This window comes from Eschrichtius robustus, chromosome X (genome assembly GCF_028021215.1).
Source record: "Eschrichtius robustus isolate mEscRob2 chromosome X, mEscRob2.pri, whole genome shotgun sequence".
Classification (NCBI taxonomy): domain Eukaryota; kingdom Metazoa; phylum Chordata; class Mammalia; order Artiodactyla; family Eschrichtiidae; genus Eschrichtius; species Eschrichtius robustus.
Genome location: NC_090845.1, coordinates 95349242 through 95369768, shown reverse-complemented (window position 1 = coordinate 95369768; position 20527 = coordinate 95349242). Strand labels below are relative to the sequence as shown.

At 35.7% G+C, this 20527-nt stretch overlaps 1 protein-coding gene across 1 annotated transcript in view; it reads left to right on the top strand.

The window, feature by feature from the left end:
- Window positions 1-20527, top strand: part of NUP62CL (nucleoporin 62 C-terminal like) — a 77176-nt gene that overhangs the window by 43808 nt on the left and 12841 nt on the right. Inside the window, exons 5-9 of the mRNA XM_068533092.1 lie at window positions 1391-1541; window positions 1800-1849; window positions 1995-2129; window positions 3817-3928; window positions 7457-7523. Coding sequence (XP_068389193.1) covers window positions 1391-1541; window positions 1800-1849; window positions 1995-2129; window positions 3817-3928; window positions 7457-7523 — 515 coding nt within the window. The remainder of the gene's footprint in view (window positions 1-1390; window positions 1542-1799; window positions 1850-1994; window positions 2130-3816; window positions 3929-7456; window positions 7524-20527) is intronic.

The following is a 20527-nucleotide window of genomic DNA, read 5'->3' as shown; positions in this document are numbered from 1 at the left end:
CACTGGACCCTGCCCACACCACCTCAGCCAAAGTGGTGCAGTGACTCACACTGCCTCAGTGCAGATGAAAGGTGTGGAAGTTCAGTTCCCCCTCCGCCCTGCTGACTCATTCCCCATGAAAGTGGGGGCATTGCATCGTTCCCTAGGTTAAAAGATTGCCTCTAGTGGGGTTATAAGCTCAACTCCCATCTGGGCTCCAGGGCTCCCAGAACAAGAGGAAGCGGGGGACTAACTCATATTGCTTAGTTGCTGCAGAATTTCAGCTTCCTATTGGGCCCCACTGACACAGGAGGAGGGGGGAAGCAAGATGTCAACTACTCTGCCTCATATCACTTCATTCAGCCTCATTGATGGTGGGTTGGTAGGGAAGCTTAGCTCACTACTGGGTCCCACTGACATAGGCTCTGGGAGAAGGGGCACAGAGTGCTGGCCCTGCTTTGCCCTGCCTCAGTCAGTCTTGATTTTTCCAGTGGGTATAGAGGTTAAGCTCTCCACTTAGCCTTGCTGACATAGGGGCGGTGGGAGGTGGATTCCTTATTAGCCCGAGTTGCATTACCTTGTTCAGTCTCAATGATGCCAGGTGGGTACACAGGTTCAGGTCTCCATTGCCCGCCACTGACACTGAAGACAAGGGGTGAAGCCTCACGGTAACTAACACTGTCTCACTCTTCCTTATTAAGTCTTGTTGCTGCTGGGTGGGGATTTAGGTTCAGCTTATCACTGGACCTCACCAACAATACCCTGGTGGGGGAATTGGAACACTGCCTGCCTCTGCTGGGCTGGGAATTAATGATCACCTCTCCACCCAGCCCTCCTGACACTGCCCCAGCAGGGAATCAGAGCATTGCCTGGTTCCACCAGTCCCTTGATGGAAAATAAGGTACCTGTTCAGCCTATTTGATAACCACCTGGTAGGGGAATCAGAGTTCCCCTTAGTTCTGCCCAGTGGAGGGTGGAAGATCAGCTGCCTACTCTGTCATGGATACTGCTTAGGTGGGGAATGGATCACTTGGACTAAGAGCTGAGGGGAGAGGGAATCCTGTGTCTTTGGCCGCATAAATGCAGAATGGAGCTTACATCATGCTGAGTTGAGGGAGAAGGAAGGGAGCAGGTTGTGGCACAGACTTTAGCTGTTCTTACGGAAATTTAGTAGATATCTTAATAAATCTTTATTTGCTGTATTCCCCTAAGATAATTTCCAGAGAGTTTGAATGGTTGTTTTTAAAATAATCTTTACCAGTTATGGTGGTTTTGTTGGCGAGCAGGTCTGAGAAACTCCTCATGTGCTGTTTTCTTCTCTAAGTCCTCATATGTTGTACTAAAGTATAAAAAAATCTGATCATACTTTTGAAAGTATGATCATGTGATCATACTGTATCCTTTTTTTTAGTGAAATCATAACTCCTGTGATGACATATGGTCAGCTGGATGGTCTGATAAACAAATGGAGCCTTGAGTTAGAGGATCAAGAGAAATGCTTTCTTCACCAGGCCTCCCAGCTCAATGCTTGGGACTATACATGTATTGAGAATGGTGACAAGGTAAGAAGATATTCTCATTAATCTACCTGCATTGTACAAGTATTTTCAGATGAACACAGGAGAATAGACCTGTGTTTAGTGGTTAATTTTTCCTTCCAATATTGGTGATAAACTTAAAAATATTTTCTTTAGGTAATAAGTGCCCTGAATTAGGAACTCTTTCATACTTGAAGTATATGTGAGAAAAATAAATACTGCTTTAAAATTACAATGTAAATTCAAATATTTACACTATTGTATTCTTATTTTCCTTTATAGATTATTGCTTTACATGGAGAAGTGCAAAAGGTGAAACTGTATCAGAAAAGGTAGAATCTTAGATTCCCTAGGTTGAAAGATTAAAGATCTGTTTCTTTGTCCAGTTGTTTTTCCTTGTTATAGTTTATTGACATTTATTTTGTCACTCCAAATTCCTTTCGTCAGCCCTTCTATTGACTTGTTTTTTTTTTTCAGGCTGGAACAAGAATTGGATTTTATCCTGTCACAGCAGAAAGAACTAGAAGATCTCTTGACCCTTTCAGAGGAGTCTGTAAAGGACCAGAGTGGGTCTGTTTATCTGCAGCATACAGATGAGGAGCGTGAGAAGACGTAAGCAACTGAATAAAGATTGAGGAATGGGGCAGGACTTAGCTACCAAAAAAGGGAAAAAATAGTATTGAAAGGCAGGGAATAAAAAAATTGGTAGAAAAGTGCAAGTTCTGGTAGTTGCCATTTATCACCTTATTTGACTATTTTCTGTTTATCTTTTCAGGATGCTTGAAAATGAAGTAATCATTCTGGCAATTTTGTTTTATAGCAGTTTGTACACTGTTATTAATCTGAAGCTTATACATGACCACTTATATAAAGTTTTTATATTTGTCAAATTTGTTCTTAAATCAGAAATACCAATTTTATATATGTGGTGTCATGATACTGTGGAATATTTATGATCTCCTATTTATACTGACTCTTTTAAACCTAATGTTCCTTCAGTTGCTTCAGTGATAAATCCATTTCCTATTTTAAAGGCAATTTGTTAATCTGGGGGGCAAACTGCATGGCTTTTAAACATTGAATGATTTCATCAATGTCTTGGGCTGGATATATTTTATTTGTGTGTGATTCAGTCTTTACCTTTGGTCAATATATTGCCAATGTTCCCACAGTAACTTTATCTCTTTGGAACTGAGATTTGTTAATCAGGCCAAATTATAAAATGCTGTTAGGAGAACTTGTATGAATGGCTACATAAACTAGATTGAGATTAAATCTGACTCATTTTATCAATGGCTTATTAGTGAGTCAAGACTGAGCTTATTTTTTAAAACCTTGCAAATTAGCTTTTTTGTAGGTGCATAAAATGTGGTAAGTACAGCTAATCTGCATGGACCCTAGTTCTGTTTCTGCTGTTGTATTTCAGCCTTTGTGAATCTTTCTTTCCTTTGCGTTGACTATTCTATGCATTCTATCATTTTTTTTTGGAAACATAGATCTACATTTTCAGCCATGAGATCCTAACTGTAGGTTGAAGAAATAATTGAAACATTAGGTTCTTTCCAATTGTTTTTAGGTAGTCAGATTTACATTGTGTTGGAATCTTCACTAGAATCTTCAACAATCTAGGCAACCAATTACCTATAAGTACTTTGGAACAGAAAAGCAGTAGATGGTTATCAATAAATCTAATTGAATTATTTAATATTTATAGAAGTTAAGATTGAAAAATCCTCTGGTCACTTTAATTCTTATAAACATATTCATTGACTAGGTTAAGAGAGTGTGTGTGTGTGTGTGTGTGTGTGCGCGCACAAATAGTTGGGGTGGAAATCTTGAGAATTTAGCCAACTAATCAATTTGTTGTGAACTTAGCAGATTTATCTGCCTTTGATTATTGTGAATCTCATTTCTTAAAATATCTTTTGTTGGATGATGGAGTATATTTGTATAAGGTTTTACTTTGAAAATTTATGTATTCAAAATTGTTGAAGACATCTCAGCATTCACTAACTATTGCTAAACACCAAATAACTTCTCACATATCTAAGTGACCTATGGGTTTATTCTGGTACCTAAAAAGAGGGTAAATAGGTGACTGTAAAAATGACAAGATGGGTAAAAGCCTTCACCTATGGAGTATTTTTAGAATATGGTCATGAATGCTGCATCCATTAAAATGAGAAGGTAGGGGAACTGGGGCAAATCCAGTTGACGGTATCATTCTTTGTATGTCAGTAACAGTGCATAGTGGAGAAAACATTTCTGGTTAATCCCTTTATTTTACCTACCTTTTCAGTTACAAGTTAGCAGAAGATGTAGATGCTCAGCTGAAACAAATGGCCCAAGATCTCAAGGACATTACTGAGTACCTGAATACATTTGGAAGTCCTGCTGACACTACTGACCCGGTGTGTTAACTGCTTTATCTATTTAGGCAACCAGAATTTAGTATGAAATTAGCATTCTGTGGTTTCTTTAGCTAGTTACCTTCTCCTGTCCACTGTAGTGCTCCTTACCTGCCTCCAGAGATATGGAGCTTTTGGGTGTAGTTAGTGGGGCAGGAAATATTTAGGAGCAGAAAAGGTTGTGAGTTTTTTGTGGTTATTCCCAGGAGGGTAAAAAAAATTACTGTTCTCCCAAAATTTTCAGGGTTTTTTCTTTGTTCTTCCTATAAGTATGTCCTTGTTCTTATTTTTCTGTTCACTTACTCGTTAGCTAGTTTATTCTTCCTTTTACATATTAATCTATACATTCACATAACTGTAAGTGTGTGTATATATACATATATATGTATGTATATACATGTTTGAGTCTGTTAGGTATATCCAGGCAATCCTTAACTTATAATTAGGATATATCTCAAAAGTTTGATAAGTCAACTACGAGACTTAAAAATATATTTTTCCATAGATATTTGTTAAGTATGCTTATTAGGTTTCCACCTGCCTTGTGGAATCCTAGTTAACTCATAATGTAACTTTATTGTAACATGAGAAAATACAGCCGAGGCTCCAATTAGAGAGTTGAGATTTTTGAGTTAATTTGGAGGTAAGGAAGGACTGGTTTATTTTCCTTTTTCTATACTCTAATTAAAGAGCTTATTTCCTCAACCTTTCCCTATTGTCTTAGCTGCTAAATGGAGTCCTCCTTTTCCCCTCTCCCACCCCATGGCAGTGACGGTAAGAGGAATCTCCCATTGTGGGAGCTTCCATTGTACTTTCTATCAGTTGATTATAATTAGGAGTGGAGCCAGGAGCTGGATAGGCGAGGATGAATGACCTATCTGTAAGTAGTAATTATTCTTTAGTGAGCTCTTTGTCAATTATACATAGACAGTTCTTTATCTATGTACATATTACTAGCTTTTTTAATTAGAAAGAGAGCATGGTATAGTTGAGCAAGCACTAGAATTTTATTCAAGTCACTTAATCTCCTTGGGTCTTGGCTCCTTTTGCAGAATGTCACGGGTGGACTAAATGATCTTGAAGTCTCCTCCAGCTATAAAAATTATGCCATTCCCTACTTTGGGTGAATCTAAAATTGAATAATTACAAATATAAATTAGTCGGGGATTATACATGCTACCATCTTCCTGTGTTCACGCAGATGCAGGAGTTGACAATATAGGTTTTCTTTTTAGTGAGAGATTAGATCACCATTGCGATTCTAAAATTCAAAATTGTTTTGTTGTCATAGAACTTTGATGCATAGATAAATACATGCAGACTTAGACATGAAGCAGAGCTGATGTCTAATCTCTCTGTGTTGAATTAATATAAAATGAGTGTTCTTAACAGAGCAAGTAAAAGGAGACTGTAATCCCATCCTTATCCTTTTTCTCTGCTTAGCCTTGGATTGTTTTATTTTATTTTAGTAGTGGGGAGTAAATGATTTGAGTCTTTTGTTTTTGTTTTTACTGGCAAGGGTGACTGAGATGTTTAAGATGAATGAATTAAAGGATAATTGCTTCTTGATAGCAGGACAAAAGAAGCAAGAGATCAGCAACAATTCATCTCTCTTCTCAGATAGCATAAATCATTGGACAGGAAGCAGAGAAAACATTTGTTGAACATTAATATTCTTGTAGATAATTAAGTGTAACCAGATCAACAGAGCTTTGTTACTGTGGGCCATACACCAGGGTAGAAAAATAGCAAGTATGTTCAACAGTATTCACGATGATGAGACTTACCTGTTTATTTTCACCATTTTTGAGGGGAGATAGGAAAGACCACCTAATTTCTAAAATTTTTATTAAGCAGGTTCATATTATGGTATATGATATCAGCCACATATTTTTATAAAAATTCATTGTTCCTACTACAAATTATATTTCTGTTTGTTATATTAAGATACACTAAATTTGCTGTTTTTATTACATACTGTTTAAGTGTGGTAACATTTTCATTTCTTCTTGTTTTCAGTATTATCCTGGACTTTGTCAGAATATTTGTCAAAAGTGTTCTAACATTTTTAAAAGGTTTAGTACTTTTGTTACAAAGTTAATGCATATGCTTATTCCATGTATTAAGCTTGGGAAATATGGAAATCTGTAAAGAAAAGTAAAACACCTGTGTTACCAGTACTATGCTAATATATTAGTGTATTTCTTCCAAGTATTTTTGCAATGCTGGTAAAAATACTTATTTTCTTTTAAATAGCTTCGGAAACATACCTATATAAAGTTTTGGATTCTGTCTTCATTTAATATTCTTTCATAGTATTCTCCCAAAATTTTAACCATTCTTTGAAAATATGGTTTTAATGACTCTATAATATTTCATTAGAGATGACTTTACCATAATATATTTAATCATTTTTTATTGATGGAGCTATTGTTTCAAATTTTTACCATTGTGAAATTAACCTGTAATGACCAGTTGTATGTTTAGGTTTCATTATTTCCTCTGGATAGATTTCTAGAAGTAGAATATACTGAGTTAAAAGGTACAAATGTTTTAAGACTTTGGTATATATTGCAAAAATTTACATTTTGAAGGGCTGGGTCAATTTATATTACCATAGGCTGTATATGAATGTACGTGTTTCCCCCACACACTTGACAACTGAGTATTACCATTTATTAAAAATTGCTGTTTGGAAATCTTGCCACTTGTGACAACATGGATGGACCTTGAGGGCATTATGCAAAGTAAAATAAGTCAGATAGAGAAAGACAAATACCATATGATCTCACTTATATATGGAATTTGAGAACAAAATCTAAAACTAAACCAAGCTCATAGATACACAGAACAGAATGGTGGTTGCCAGCGGCTGGAGGTAGGTGGTGGGCAAAATGGCTGAAGGGGGTCAAAAAGTACAAACTTCTAGTTATAAAATAAATAAGTCATGGTGGCTATAGTTAATAATAATACTGTATTATATATTTGAAAATTGATAAAAGAATAGATTGGAAAAGTCCTCATCACACACAAAAAAATTTTTTTGTAACTGTATGGTGGATGTTAACTAGACTTGATGTAGTGATCATTTCACAATATATACCAATATCAAATCATTACTGTATAAACCTGAAACTAATATAATGTTACATATGTCAGTTATACCTCAATAAAAATGTTGATTTTGTTGACAGAAGGTAATATTTTGAAAAATATTATATGAATTTCTTGTCCTGTCAAATGTCTCTTAATGTTCTTTACTTATTTTTGTACTATAGAAGTCAGTTTTTTATTGAATTGTAGGAATTGAATTCTTGACAGTTACAAAATAGATTGAACTAATATATAGATGTAATGAACATTACAGATATAAAATAGCAAAAAAAACCATGCAATTAATATTTAGCACATTCTCAGTCAATTTCTTACCAGAAGAAATGAAAATAACTTCCTAATTTCAATTTTTTATGTTTATTTTTTATTTACCATATCAGAATAATCATAATCTAAAAATCTTGTGTGTGTTTTTAGCTCCAGCAGATCTGCAAAATTCTGAATGCTCATATGGACTTTCTACAATGGATTAATCAGACTTCAGGTGGGAGTTTATTTGTACCCCAAGTTATCTGTAAGTAGAAAATGTGATACAAGTCAGGTTTTGTGCACCATGACCACACTCAAATAAGAGCTCAGTTGTAGGGGTATTATTTAACACATGGTATGTCTATATTAATTCTGAAGAACTGTAATTGCTTATTTTTATAAAATGAAACACAGGAAGGATAAACTAGAAACTGATGAAAATAAGGGATGTTTAGGAATGAGGTGGAGGAGATAGGGATAGAAACAGTACTTCTGTGAGTATACCTTTTTATATAATTTTGACTTCTGGACCATATAAAAGTTTAAATACTCAAAAATTTAAATTAAGCCAAAAATAATGGAAAGAAAGACAAATGCTAAAATTGAATACAAAATGAAAACAAATAAACCTGTGTAACTAATCTATAACATAAACATGCAGCTCAGATAACTTTTGTACATAGTGTTCTTGATGATGCATCCTTGCTAGGATGTAATCTTAATGATAAAAAGAACTGCAAAGAAATCTTAAGCTATCTTAATAAGTTTATCGTTAGTTTCAGAATTATACTATGTATTATATATGCATGTGGTATAATAATATTACTACCATTATATATATTATAGTAGAAAGCAAATGCACGAGTATATTGATAATAGAAACCAAGATTTTCATTGAAAGATAAAAGAGATATATTTTTCTTCCTTTCATATTTTTATTATAAATTTGAATTGCAAACATCAGTATGAATTCCTATTTCCTTTTTCTGTACATGGAAGGGGCCAAGAAGCAATGACACACCCTGATAGCAGTGAGCACATCTAACACCTAGATCTTGGTTTCTAAATACCATTACGATTAAAAGGAACCTTGGAGAAATATCTGATCTCAGGTCTCAGGCAGGGAAAGTACAGGGTGAGTTTGGCACTTTTCACGCCAGAAAACAAAGATTGTTCAACGACTTATGAGATTATATCAGGATACAAGATTGTGCTTTAGTGGGCTTCTACTGGCCAAATCAGGTTTCAACAAAAAAAAGAATAATGACAGTGATGGATTATAACACATTGAGGGAGAAAAAACTCATGAGTCCACAGTGATACTCCAAAAAAAAAAAAAAAAAAGAGAGAGAGAGAGAGAAATGGAAGGTACAGGGAAAAGTTTTTATAGAAGCATGGCAGCTAATAATTATAGAAAGAATGATAGGATTAGAGAACCACCATTAAAAACACTTTCAACAGAATACATTTATTAAGCTTTCCCTGATCTTGAGTACTCGGCCTCATTTATAAAATGTTTCAACTGTCAGTCATTTCTTGGCAGAAAAAATATACTAGCAGGAAATGAACCAAATATAAATTGCAAATTACTGAATTATTTTTAAAATTTTATTTAGGTATAATTTATATACCTCATTTTAACTTAATTTATATACACTCATTTTAATTGTACAGTTTAATGAGAAAGCCGCCATGTTGTAGCCCCAGCTCAATGATTGAATGATTCAGGCAAGGGTCATCAAGGGGTGCTAAAACCATTGAATTTAAGATTGTTGGGGAACAGGATATTTGCATAGTCTCAAAAATATTACTCTACACATTACTTAAAAATTACAAAGGAGCAAATGTACCTTTGCAACAGTGCTGACAAGTACCACTTCAATCAAGTGATCAAATTTAATATCACCAATAGTGGGATAATGACATTGTTTTGCCTCTTTTTTTTTGCCTTTTTTTTAATTTTTATTTATTTATTTATTTATTTATTTATTTATTTATTTATTTATTTATTTATTCTTGGCTGTGCTGGGTCTTCGTTTCCGCGCGAGGGCTTTCTCCAGTTGCGGCAAGCGGGGGCCACTCTTCATCGCGGTGAGCGGGCCTCTTACTATCATGGCCTCTCCTGTTGCGGAGCACAGGCTCCAGACGCGCAGGCTCAGTAGTTGTGGCTCACGGGCCCAGTTGCTCCGTGGCATGTGGGATCTTCCCAGACCAGGGCTCGAACCCGTGTCCCCTGCATTGGCAGGCAGACTCTCAACCACTGCGCCACCAGGGAAGCCCTTGTTTGCCTCTTGATCTGACATGAGAAGTGCACAATATCCCATATGTAGTATTCTTTTTAAAAATGTTTAACCTGAGTCTAATATTAAGAAAATAATCAGACATTCTATGTGTGAGACATTCTGGAAGATAATGTAGTATTCTTACCAAAAATGTTTAACTGAATCAAGTCACAAGAAAATAATCAGTCTATGCGTGAGACATTCTGAAAGATAATTGGCTTGGACTCTTGAAAAATCAGTCATGGGAAACCAAAAAATTCAAAACAAAAAATTAAGGGGATTTTGTAGATTAAAAGAAATATAACAATCAAGTCTACCATGTTAACTTTGATTAGATACTGGATTAAAGCCAAGAAGACATTATTTAAAACAATTGGGGAAATTGAATTTGGACTACACATTAAATATTAAGGAATTTTTTATCTTCTTATATGTCTTACTGTGGTTATGTAGGAAAATATTTTTATTCTTAGAAGCTGCATGCTACGTTATTTAGAGAAGTGTCATATCTCTAGTTCTGTTTCAAGTGGTTCAACCAAAATCATTTGTGAAGAGAAAAAGATGGAGCGATTTGTGGCAAAATGGTAACAGTGGGTTAATCCAGGAAAAGGGTATATAAGTTTGTGACTTTTACTATTCTCTCAACTTTTTAATAGATTTAAAATAAAAATTGGTGGGAAGTGATTTTTATAGACTTTTGCCTAAGTATGGAATATATTGAGACCTCAGTAATTGAGACAAATGGGGGCTGGTTAGCCAATCAGAGTTACTACTTTTAAAGATGTAGTATGAAAATAATACAAATCTTGTTTGGCTTTATAGATTCCTCATTCTCTACATTAATAGAGGTCATCAACCACGAACTTCTTCTGCTTCTTTCCCTTCCAAACATACCTATATCATCATCATCCATCTTTACTTCTTTCTTTCCTGTGTTCTATTCCTTTCTAAACTGTGTTTTGAATCAGAGGGAGATTAAGTTCTAGATTGCTTTAGTATTAATTACCTGAGGGGGAGAGGTTTCTGAGTCAGACAGATATGGATTCAAGTCAAGGTATTACTACTTAATAGTTGTGTGACCTTAATTGTTACTTAATCTCTCTGAGTCTGTATCCTTATTTTAAAAATGAGGGCTAATATTTACCTTTTAGGGCTTTCGTAAGGATTAAAGGAAGGAAAATTGAACTTTCCTTGAGCAGTGCCTGGCCCATGGTTGGTGGTCAGTAAATGACAGCAGCAGAACTGGTTGTCAGAGTTTACTGTATATAGGAGGGGCAGGGTGGGAAGAAGGACAAGAAGGGTCATATGGTTCAAAAGGTAGCTATTAAATGAGTCTAGAGAAAGCAGTTCCGCATAGATTATCATTGAAAACCACTTACCTAGAGAAGTTGTTAAGAACAGCTGAGATGTGGGAGAATGTCAGTGGCTAGAAAACACTGAGGAATGAGATCATACAAAGTTTGACTCAGTTGTATTCCTCTCTGTTGCATATTTTCCTACAATGAGCAATGCTTCTTCGATAGAGTTGGGGGGATGTCAAAATGTAATTAGGTAAAGAAAGATTATAGTGATTTTTTTTTCTCTTGGCTGAGATCCTCTTTGTCATAAATGAAATCTCAAGGCTCTCAGCCAGTGTTTTCCTACTAATAAAATTAAGGTTGTTAGTGCTACAAAGAACTTACTTTATTATGTAAATGAAGAAACTGTGGTTCAGAGAGGTTAAATGACTTCCCTAAGAACACACAGTTAATTAGTGGCAGAGCTAGGACCAGAATCTAACTTTCCTAATTATCAGAACAGTATTCTTTCTGCTGGTATGCTGTTAAAACAATTCTAATGTAGGCATCACTGGATATAAAAACAAATCTTAATCATTTACCTAACAATAGAGGACATGGGTTTTCAAAGTATGATAATGGTAGTACTTGAGTAGGATGTAAGTTCTAGGTGTCTGGGTAAAGTTTCAGTCAACACAGGGTAAAAAGGGTAAGACAATGGAGAGTAATGATTACTTGGAGTTACTTTTCTGCTAAAATTTGAGTTGAGCTGGAGGGGCATGAGAGCTCATACAGGTTCCCAAATGAGACAGGGAAGCCACGATAATGGAAAAAAGCCTGGTGATTCTTCATACTGTGAGCTCATTTTTTGCTGTTCCCACAAGTTTCCTTCTCATATCAGGAAAAGACATGATCAAGGAATGGAGAGTGGCAGGATTTAACTATGCTAAGAGAAGGGTTTTTTTGTTGTTGGTTTCTTTTACTTTTTAATAATTAAGGGGTCATGTCTGCTGAAATGGTCTGTGGACTGAGAGGTTTTAAGGTTAAACTTCTCAATGAGTCTCTTTATTCACATCCAAATAATAGTTATAAAAAAACTAATACATGTGTTATTTTAACAATAGAAATAATGTAATTTTTTTAATTAAAGAGAAATCTCTAACAGTAAGGTTTGTTTTAAATAAAAATGATTTTAGAGCTCTACCCACCACCAGAGCCTCCCATCAAGCCTCTGAGATAGCCTCAACCACCAGAGGGCAGACAGCAGAAGCAAGAAAAACTATAATCCTGCAGCCTGTGGAACAAAAACCACATTCACAGAAAGATAGACAAGATGAAAAGGCAGAAGGCTATATACCAGATGAAGGAACAAGATAAAACCCCAGAAAAACAACTAACTGAAGTGGAGATAGGCAACCTTCCAGAAAAAGAATTCAGAACAATGATAGTGAAGATGATCCAGGACCTCGGAATAAGAATGGAGGCAAAGATCGAGAAGATGCAAGAAATGTTTAACAAAGACCTAGAAGAATTAAAGAACAAACAAACAGAGATGAACAATACAATAACTGAAATGAAAAATACACTAGAAGGAATCAATAGCAGAATAACTGAGGCAGAAGAACGGATAAGTGACCTGGAAGACAGAATGGTGGAATTCACTGCTGCGGAACAGACTAAAGAAAAAAGAATGAAAAGAAAAGAAGACAGCCTAAGAGACCTCCGGGACAACATTAAACGCAACAACATTCGCATTATAGGGGTCCCGGAAGGAGAAGAGAGAGGGAAAGGACCAGAGAAAATATTGGAAGAGATTATAGTCGAAAACTTCCCTAACATGGGAAAGGGAAATAGCCACCCAAGTCCAGGAAGCGCAGCGAGTCCCATACAGGATAAAGCCAAGGAGAAACACGCCGAGACACATAGTAATCAAATTGGCAAAAATTAAAGGCAAAGAAAAACTATTGAAAGCAGCAAGGGAAAAACAACAAATAACATACAAGGGAACTCCCATAAGGTTAACAGCTGATTTCTCAGCAGAAACTCTACAAGCCAGAAGGGAGTGGCATGATATACTTAAAGTGATGAAAGGGAAGAACCTACAACCAAGATTACTCTACCCGGCAAGGATCTCATTCAGATTTGATGGAGAAATCAAAAGCTTTACAGACAAGCAAAAGCTAAGGGAATTCAGCACCACCCAACCAGCTCTACAACAAATGCTAAAGGAACTTCTCTAAGTGGGAAACACAAGAGAAGAAAAGGACCTACAAAAACAAACCCAAAACAATTAAGAAAATGGTCATAGGAACATACATATTGATAATTACCTTAAACGTGAATGGATTCAATGCTCCAACCAAAAGACACAGGCTTGCTGAATGGATACAGAAACAAGACCCATCTATATGCTGTCTACAAGAGACCCACTTCAGACCTAGGGACACATACAGACTGAAAGTGAGGGGATGGAAAAAGATATTCCATGCAAATGGAAATCAAAAGAAAGCTGGAGTAGCTATACTCATATCAGATAAAATAGACTTTAAAATAAAGACTGTTACAAGAGACAAGGAAGGACACTACATAATGATCCAGGGATCAAACCAAGAAGAAGATATAACAATTATAAATATATATGCACCCAACATAGGAACACCTCAATACATAAGGCAACTGCTAACAGCTCTAAAAGAGGAAATCGACAGTAACACAATAATAGTGGGGGACTTTAACACCTCACTTACACCAATGGACAGATCATCCAAAATGAAAATAAATAAGGAAACAGAAGCTTTAAATGACACAATAGACCAGATAGATTTAATTGATATTTATAGGACATTCCATCCAAAAACAGCAGATTACACTTTCTTCTCAAGTGCGCACGGAACATTCTCCAGGATAGATCACATCTTGGGTCACAAATCAAGCCTCAGTAAATTTAAGAAAATTGAAATCATATCAAGCATCTTTTCTGACCACCACGCTATGAGATTAGAAATGAATTACAGGGGAAAAAACGTAAAAAACACAAACACATGGAGGCTAAACAATACGATACTAAATAGCCAAGGGATCACTGAAGAAATCAAAGAGGAAATCAAAAAATACCTAGAGACAAATGACAATGAAAACACGACGATCCAAAACCTATGGGATGCAGCAAAAGCAGTTCTAAGAGGGAAGTTTATAGCTATACAAGCCTACCTAAAGAAACAAGAAAAATCTCAAGTAAACAATCTAACCTTATACCTAAAGAAACTAGGGAAAGAAGAACACACAAAACCCAAAGTTAGCAGAAGGAAAGAAATCATAAAGATCAGAGCGGAAATAAATGAAATAGAAACAAAGAAAACAATAGCAAAGATCAATAAAACTAAAAGCTGGTTCTTTGAGAAGATAAACAAAATTGATAAGCCATTAGCCAGACTCATCAAGAAAAAGAGGGAGAGGACTCAAATCAATAAAATCAGAAATGAAAAAGGAGAAGTTACAACAGACACCGCAGAAATACAAAGCATCCTAAGAGACTACTACAAGCAACTTTATGCCAATAAAATGGACAACCTGGAAGAAATGGACAAATTCTTAGAAAGGTAAAACCTTCCAAGACTGACCCAGGAAGAAACAGAAAATATGAACAGACCAATCACAAGTAATGAAATTGAAACTGTGATTAAAAGTCTTCCAACAAACAAAAGTCCAGGTCCAGATGGCTTCACAGGTGAATTCTATCAAACATTTAGAGAAGAGCTAACACCCATCCTTCTCAAACTCTTCCAAAAAATTGCAGAGGAAGGAACACTCCCAAACTCATTCTATGAGGCCACCATCACCCTGATAGCAAAACCAGGCAAAGATAGTACAAAAAAAAATTACAGACCAATATCACTGATGAACATAGATGCAAAAATCCTCAACAAAATACTAGCAAACAGAATCCAACAACACATTAAACGTATCATACACCACGATCAAGTGGGATTTATCCCAGGGATGCAAGGATTCTTCAATATACGCAAATCAATCAATGTGATACACCATATTAACAAATTGAAGAATAAAAGCCATATGATCATCTCAATAGATGCAGAAAAAGCTTTTGACAAAATTCAACACCCATTTATGATAAAAACTCTCCAGAAAGTGGGCATAGAGGGAACCTACCCCAACATAGTAAAGGCCATATACGACAAACCCATAGCAAACATCATTCTCAACGGTGAAAAACTGGAAGCATTTCCTCTAAGATCAGGAACGAGACAAGGATGTCCACTCTCACCACTATTATTCAGCATAGTTTTGGAAGTCCTAGCCACGGCAATCAGAAAAGAAAAAGAAATAAAAGGAATACAAATTGGAAAAGAAGAAGTAAAAGTGCCAGTGTTTGCAGATGACATGATACTATACATAGAGAATCCTAAAAATGCCCCCAGAAAACCACTAGAGCTAATCAATGAATTTGGTAAAGTTGCAGGATACAAAATTAATGCACAGAAATCTCTTGCATTCCTATACACTAATGATGAAAAATCTGAAAGAGAAATTAAGGAAACACTCCCATTTACCATTGCAACAAAAGGATAAAATACCTAGGAATAAACCTACCTAGGGAAACAAAAGACCTGTATGCAGAAAACTGTAAGACACCGATGAAAGAAAGATGATACCAACAGATGGAGAGATATACCATGTTCTTGGATTGGAAGAATCAATATTGTGAAAATGACTATACTACCCAAAGGAATCTACAGATTCAATGCAATCCCTATCAAATTACCAATGGCATTTTTTACGGAACTAGAACAAATCATCTTAAAATTTGTATGGAGACACAAAAGACCCCGAATAGCCAAAGCAGTCTTGAGGGAAAAAAACGGAGCTCGAGGAATCAGGCTCCCTGACTTCAGACTATACTACAAAGCTACAGTAATCAAGACAATATGGTACTGGCACAAAAACAGAAACATAGATCAGTGGAACAAGATAGCAAGCCCAGAGATAAACCCACGCACCTATGGTCAGCTAATCTATGACAAAGGAGGCAAAGATATACAATGGAGAAAAGACAGTCTCTTCAATAAGTGGTGCTGGGAAAACTGGACAGCTCCATGTAAAAGAATGAAATTAGAACACTCCCTAACACCATACACAAAAATAAACTCAAAATGGATTCGAGAGCTAAATGTAAGACCGGACACTATAAAACTCTTAGAGGAAAACATAGGAAGAACACTCTTTGACATAAATCACAGCAAGATCTTTTTTGACCCACCTCCTAGAGTAATGGAAATAAAAACAAAAATAAACAAATGGGACCTAATGAAACTTCAAAGCTTTTGCACAGCAAAGGAAACCATAAACAAGACGAAAAGACAACCCTCAGAATGGGAGAAAATATTTGCAAATGAATTAACGGACAAAGGATTAATCTCCAAAATATATAAACAGCTCACTCAGCTCAATATTAAAGAAACAAACAACCCAATCCAAAAATGGGCAGAAGACCTAAATAGACATTTCTCCAAAGAAGACATACAGATGACCAAGAAGCACATGAAAAGATGCTCAACATCACTAATTATTAGAGAAATGCAAATCAAAACTACAATGAGGTATCACCTCACACCGGTTAGAATGGGCATCATCAGAAAATCTACAAACAACAAATGCTGGAGAGGGTGTGGAGAAAAGGGAACCCTCTTGCACTGTTGGTGGGAATGTAAATTGATACAGCCACTATGGGGAACAATATGGAGGTTCCTTAAAAAACTAAAAATAGATTTACCATATGATCCAGCAATCCCACTACTGGGCGTATACCCAGAGAAAACCATAATTCAGAAAAACACATGCACCCCAATGTTCATTGCAGCACTATTTACAATAGCCAGGTCATGGAAGCAACCTAAATGCCCATCGACAGATGAATGGATAAAGAAGTTGTGGTGCATATATACAGTGGAATATTACTCAGCCATAGAAAGGAATGAAATTGGGTCATTTGTTGAGACGTGGATGGATCTAGAGACTGTCATACAGAGTGAAGTAAGTCAGAAAGAGAAAAAGAAATATCGTATACTAACGCATGTATGTGGAACCTAGAAAAATGGTACAGATGAGCCAGTTTGCAGGGCAGAAGTTGAGACACAGATGTAGAGAACAGACATATGGACACCAAGGGGGGAAAACTGCAGTGGGGTGGTGATGGTGGTGTGCTGAATTGGGCGATTGGGATTGACATGTATACACTGATGTGTATAAAATTGATGCCTAATAAGAACCTGCAGTATAAAAAAACAAACAAACAAAACAACTAATACTAAACTTTCATTGGGTTATTTGTATGGAAATATATTAATATATAAATGTTTCAGACATTAAAAGAAATGATTTTAAAGCCAAAATCTCTATCTTGGAAGGTTTCTGGGAAATATTTTTATGATTTGATATCTTTAATGACAGTACAAATTTTTTTCTGCTATAAAACATAACTGTTACGCTATGTACTTAACTTAAAAATCAGCTTATCTTTAAAAGTGATTTGAAAATCATACACTATGGTTTATATATGTTAAAATATTACACTGTCCAATCAACTTTTCAATATCTATGAGTAAACAGAGAACCAGGCCCCTTTCTTCCTCTAACCTATGTAGAACTGACTGATGGAACCAAACTAGGAAGAGATAAGTTTAAGAGCATTGAATTAAGGGAGTGTCTGAACATGTACTGCTATTGACCAGTTTTTAAATTTGATACTTATCCATTTTTTAACATTTTCTATGCCTCTTTTCCTCATGATTAATATAGCTGAGTTAATAGTAACTATAGTCAAATACTTGTTCCCTCTCTTGTCTTTCTCTTTATACAAATCTACGGCATTATTTCGAGGTTGGCTTGATGGCAACGCTGCAGTCACACATCTGTCTTCTCAGTTGGCAGTCATTGAAATTGCAGCAACTCCACCTCTGCTGGGACCACTTATGACAGAGTTGGCAGTCAATCTGAGCCAATTTGTTATTCATTTTAAATATATGGAGCTACTTCTTTTAGAGGAGGGAGGTAGGACTGAAGGGTAGGCGTTTTTTGTTTCTTCATATACCAAACCTTGTCATGTCTGTTAATATTTATCAAACACCATAATAAAGGGATGGGCAGTGGAAAATCTTATGCAAGCCATTATTTGAAAGTTCCTTGAGTATTTTCATGGCATTTGTTTCTTTCATGAAGTGTCCCAAAGCTTCATGACTAAAATTTATTTCATCCATAATCATTGCAGTCTCCTATGGGTTAGAACCCCATGATGATTTAATAGCTGCTCACAACATTTAGACTGCTATTTATGGCAGAAGGAGAAGAATCTTCAGAGTAACTAAAAATGCCATAAGGAATTTTGTGATATTTCTACAATATAGTTCTATTAGCAGTGGTCTGTGAACACCTTATTTATTTTTGGCATAAAACATACTTAGTCGTCTAGCGTGACTCTACTAACTTGCATAAAACGCCTTCAGGATCATTTTAGAGAAGCAGCTTTTTGTGATATGTCATAATCATACTTCATTTTTACCCAATGTTAATATTTATTGTTTGAGGGATTCTTTTAAATTAGATTTTTCAGGGCTGGGCATGTTGTTATCTTTTTTAAAAAAATTGAGTTATATTTGACATATAGCATTATATTAGTTTCAGGTGCACAGCATGATTCAATATTTGTATATATTGCCAAACGATCACCACAATAAGCCTAGTCAACATCCATCACCTTACACAGATAGAAAAAAAAATTGTTTTTCTTGCAGTGAGAACTTTTAAGATCTACTCTCTTAGCAACTTTCAAATATGCAATACAGTATTATTAACTATAGTTACCATGCTGTATTTTTTAAGAAGCTTTGGTCCAGATAAGAAATGCTTTAAAATTTTTTTTTTATTAATTACTTTCAGCCCTCTCATATCTGAAGAGTATCTAATGCCGAGATGCCAAAAGATGCCTTTGGATTCCAATCAAAGTGTCTTCTTCCTAGTTCATCTTCTAGAATAGAATCTGATTTACTGATTGAGCTGGTTTCTTTTACCTCTTCTTTTTCTGAAATTCTTTGGGAAATCTTGGTGACATTGGTTGATCGATGAGGTCATCTCTTATGTTCTGGAGTATAATGTTCCACTTTAGATACTTGAGAGGCAAATGCTCTTGATCTGTCAGAGATGTGGCAACAACACAAAGACTCACTTTAAAGGTCTGTTAAGCTCAACAGAGACAGGTACTTACTTGCTTCTTCCCATTGCAGTTTACTGAAAGGTATTTTATTTCTTTCCATTGTTTAATGAGCTACCTGCTCATCTCTGCTCCTCTTTACAGACAAAATAGATTTATTGTCACACCATTGTTCCTTAATTCTAAAGAATTTCTTGTAGGTTAGATTAGGATACTGAGATTAAAAATGATCAAGACTTCAGCTTCTGTTAGGAAAGAGTGCGTGATGGTTAACATTCTCAGAGCTCCTCTTACCAAACTTCCTTTCTACATGTAAATCCAGATTTGAAATCCACTCAATACATCTGCAAAATTAGATTTCTCACTAATCCTCCTTATGTACATTTTGTGCCCAAGTGAATTTCCTCAAACTGGAGAGTCTCCCCAGATGAATTATATGTAACATGATTTAAATCACTCCCAAATAGCAGAATTTATATTGTTTGTGAGATATACAGATTTTTCTCCAAAGCAATATTCTTCCTGTTAGTGACTACAAACTGTAAATATACTGAAGCCTTGCTATAACGCAGTTTAGGGGCCCACGCTCTATGGCTACCTCATAGATAAAGTGGCCTGATAGTATTTCACCAATGAAATCTCCCCAGTTGGGATTCAGATAGGCCTGTCTTATTTTGAGCACTTCAGTGTTTGAAGGGACAACAAACAGTGTTATGCTGTGGTGCCAGATAGTACTTTTTATTTAAAATTTTCCCAGCATTTGACAAACAGATGCACTGTAACAGAAAAAGCGCTCTTAGATGGGCGTCTAAAGATATGAGTCCTAGTGTCAATTTTCATTAGTTTTGGCCTTTGGGAAGCCACTGAACCTTCTTGAGTTTTTAGTTATTCTCTTCATCCTAGGATATTGTGGAAATCAAATAAGGTAATATGCATAGGCATTTTGAAAACTCAAGTGCTGTATAATGGAAAGTGTTATTTTAGATACAAGTCAAAACCAGAGAGTAGTGACTTTCAATACGAAGCACCTACTATGTGCCAAGTGCTGTGTTAATCAGCGTAGGAGGTGTAAACGTCAATGGCATGCACCTCTGCCTCGAAAAGGTTCAAAGTGCATGTGTAGGGAGCAGTAAAGAAAGAGAAACCTATCTTTAGTTGATTCCCTAGAAGAGCTAGAATTTGAAATGAGACTTGAATAGTAAGTAACATTTCAACAGGATGACTGTCTGAGGACGACTTCAAATGCAATAATTCTACTATCTTGTCCCCCTCCTGCCCCTGCCTCCAAGAACTCACGATACCTTCACCATCTTTTATTTTTATTCCTTTCCTTTAAATGTATTTCTTATTAATTTTGTGTGAAGGGTAGTGCTATATGCAAGCAGAGTGTCTTGTCATCACCAACTTTTTTCTTTAACATCTTTATTGGAGTAAAATTGCTTTACAATGTTGTGTT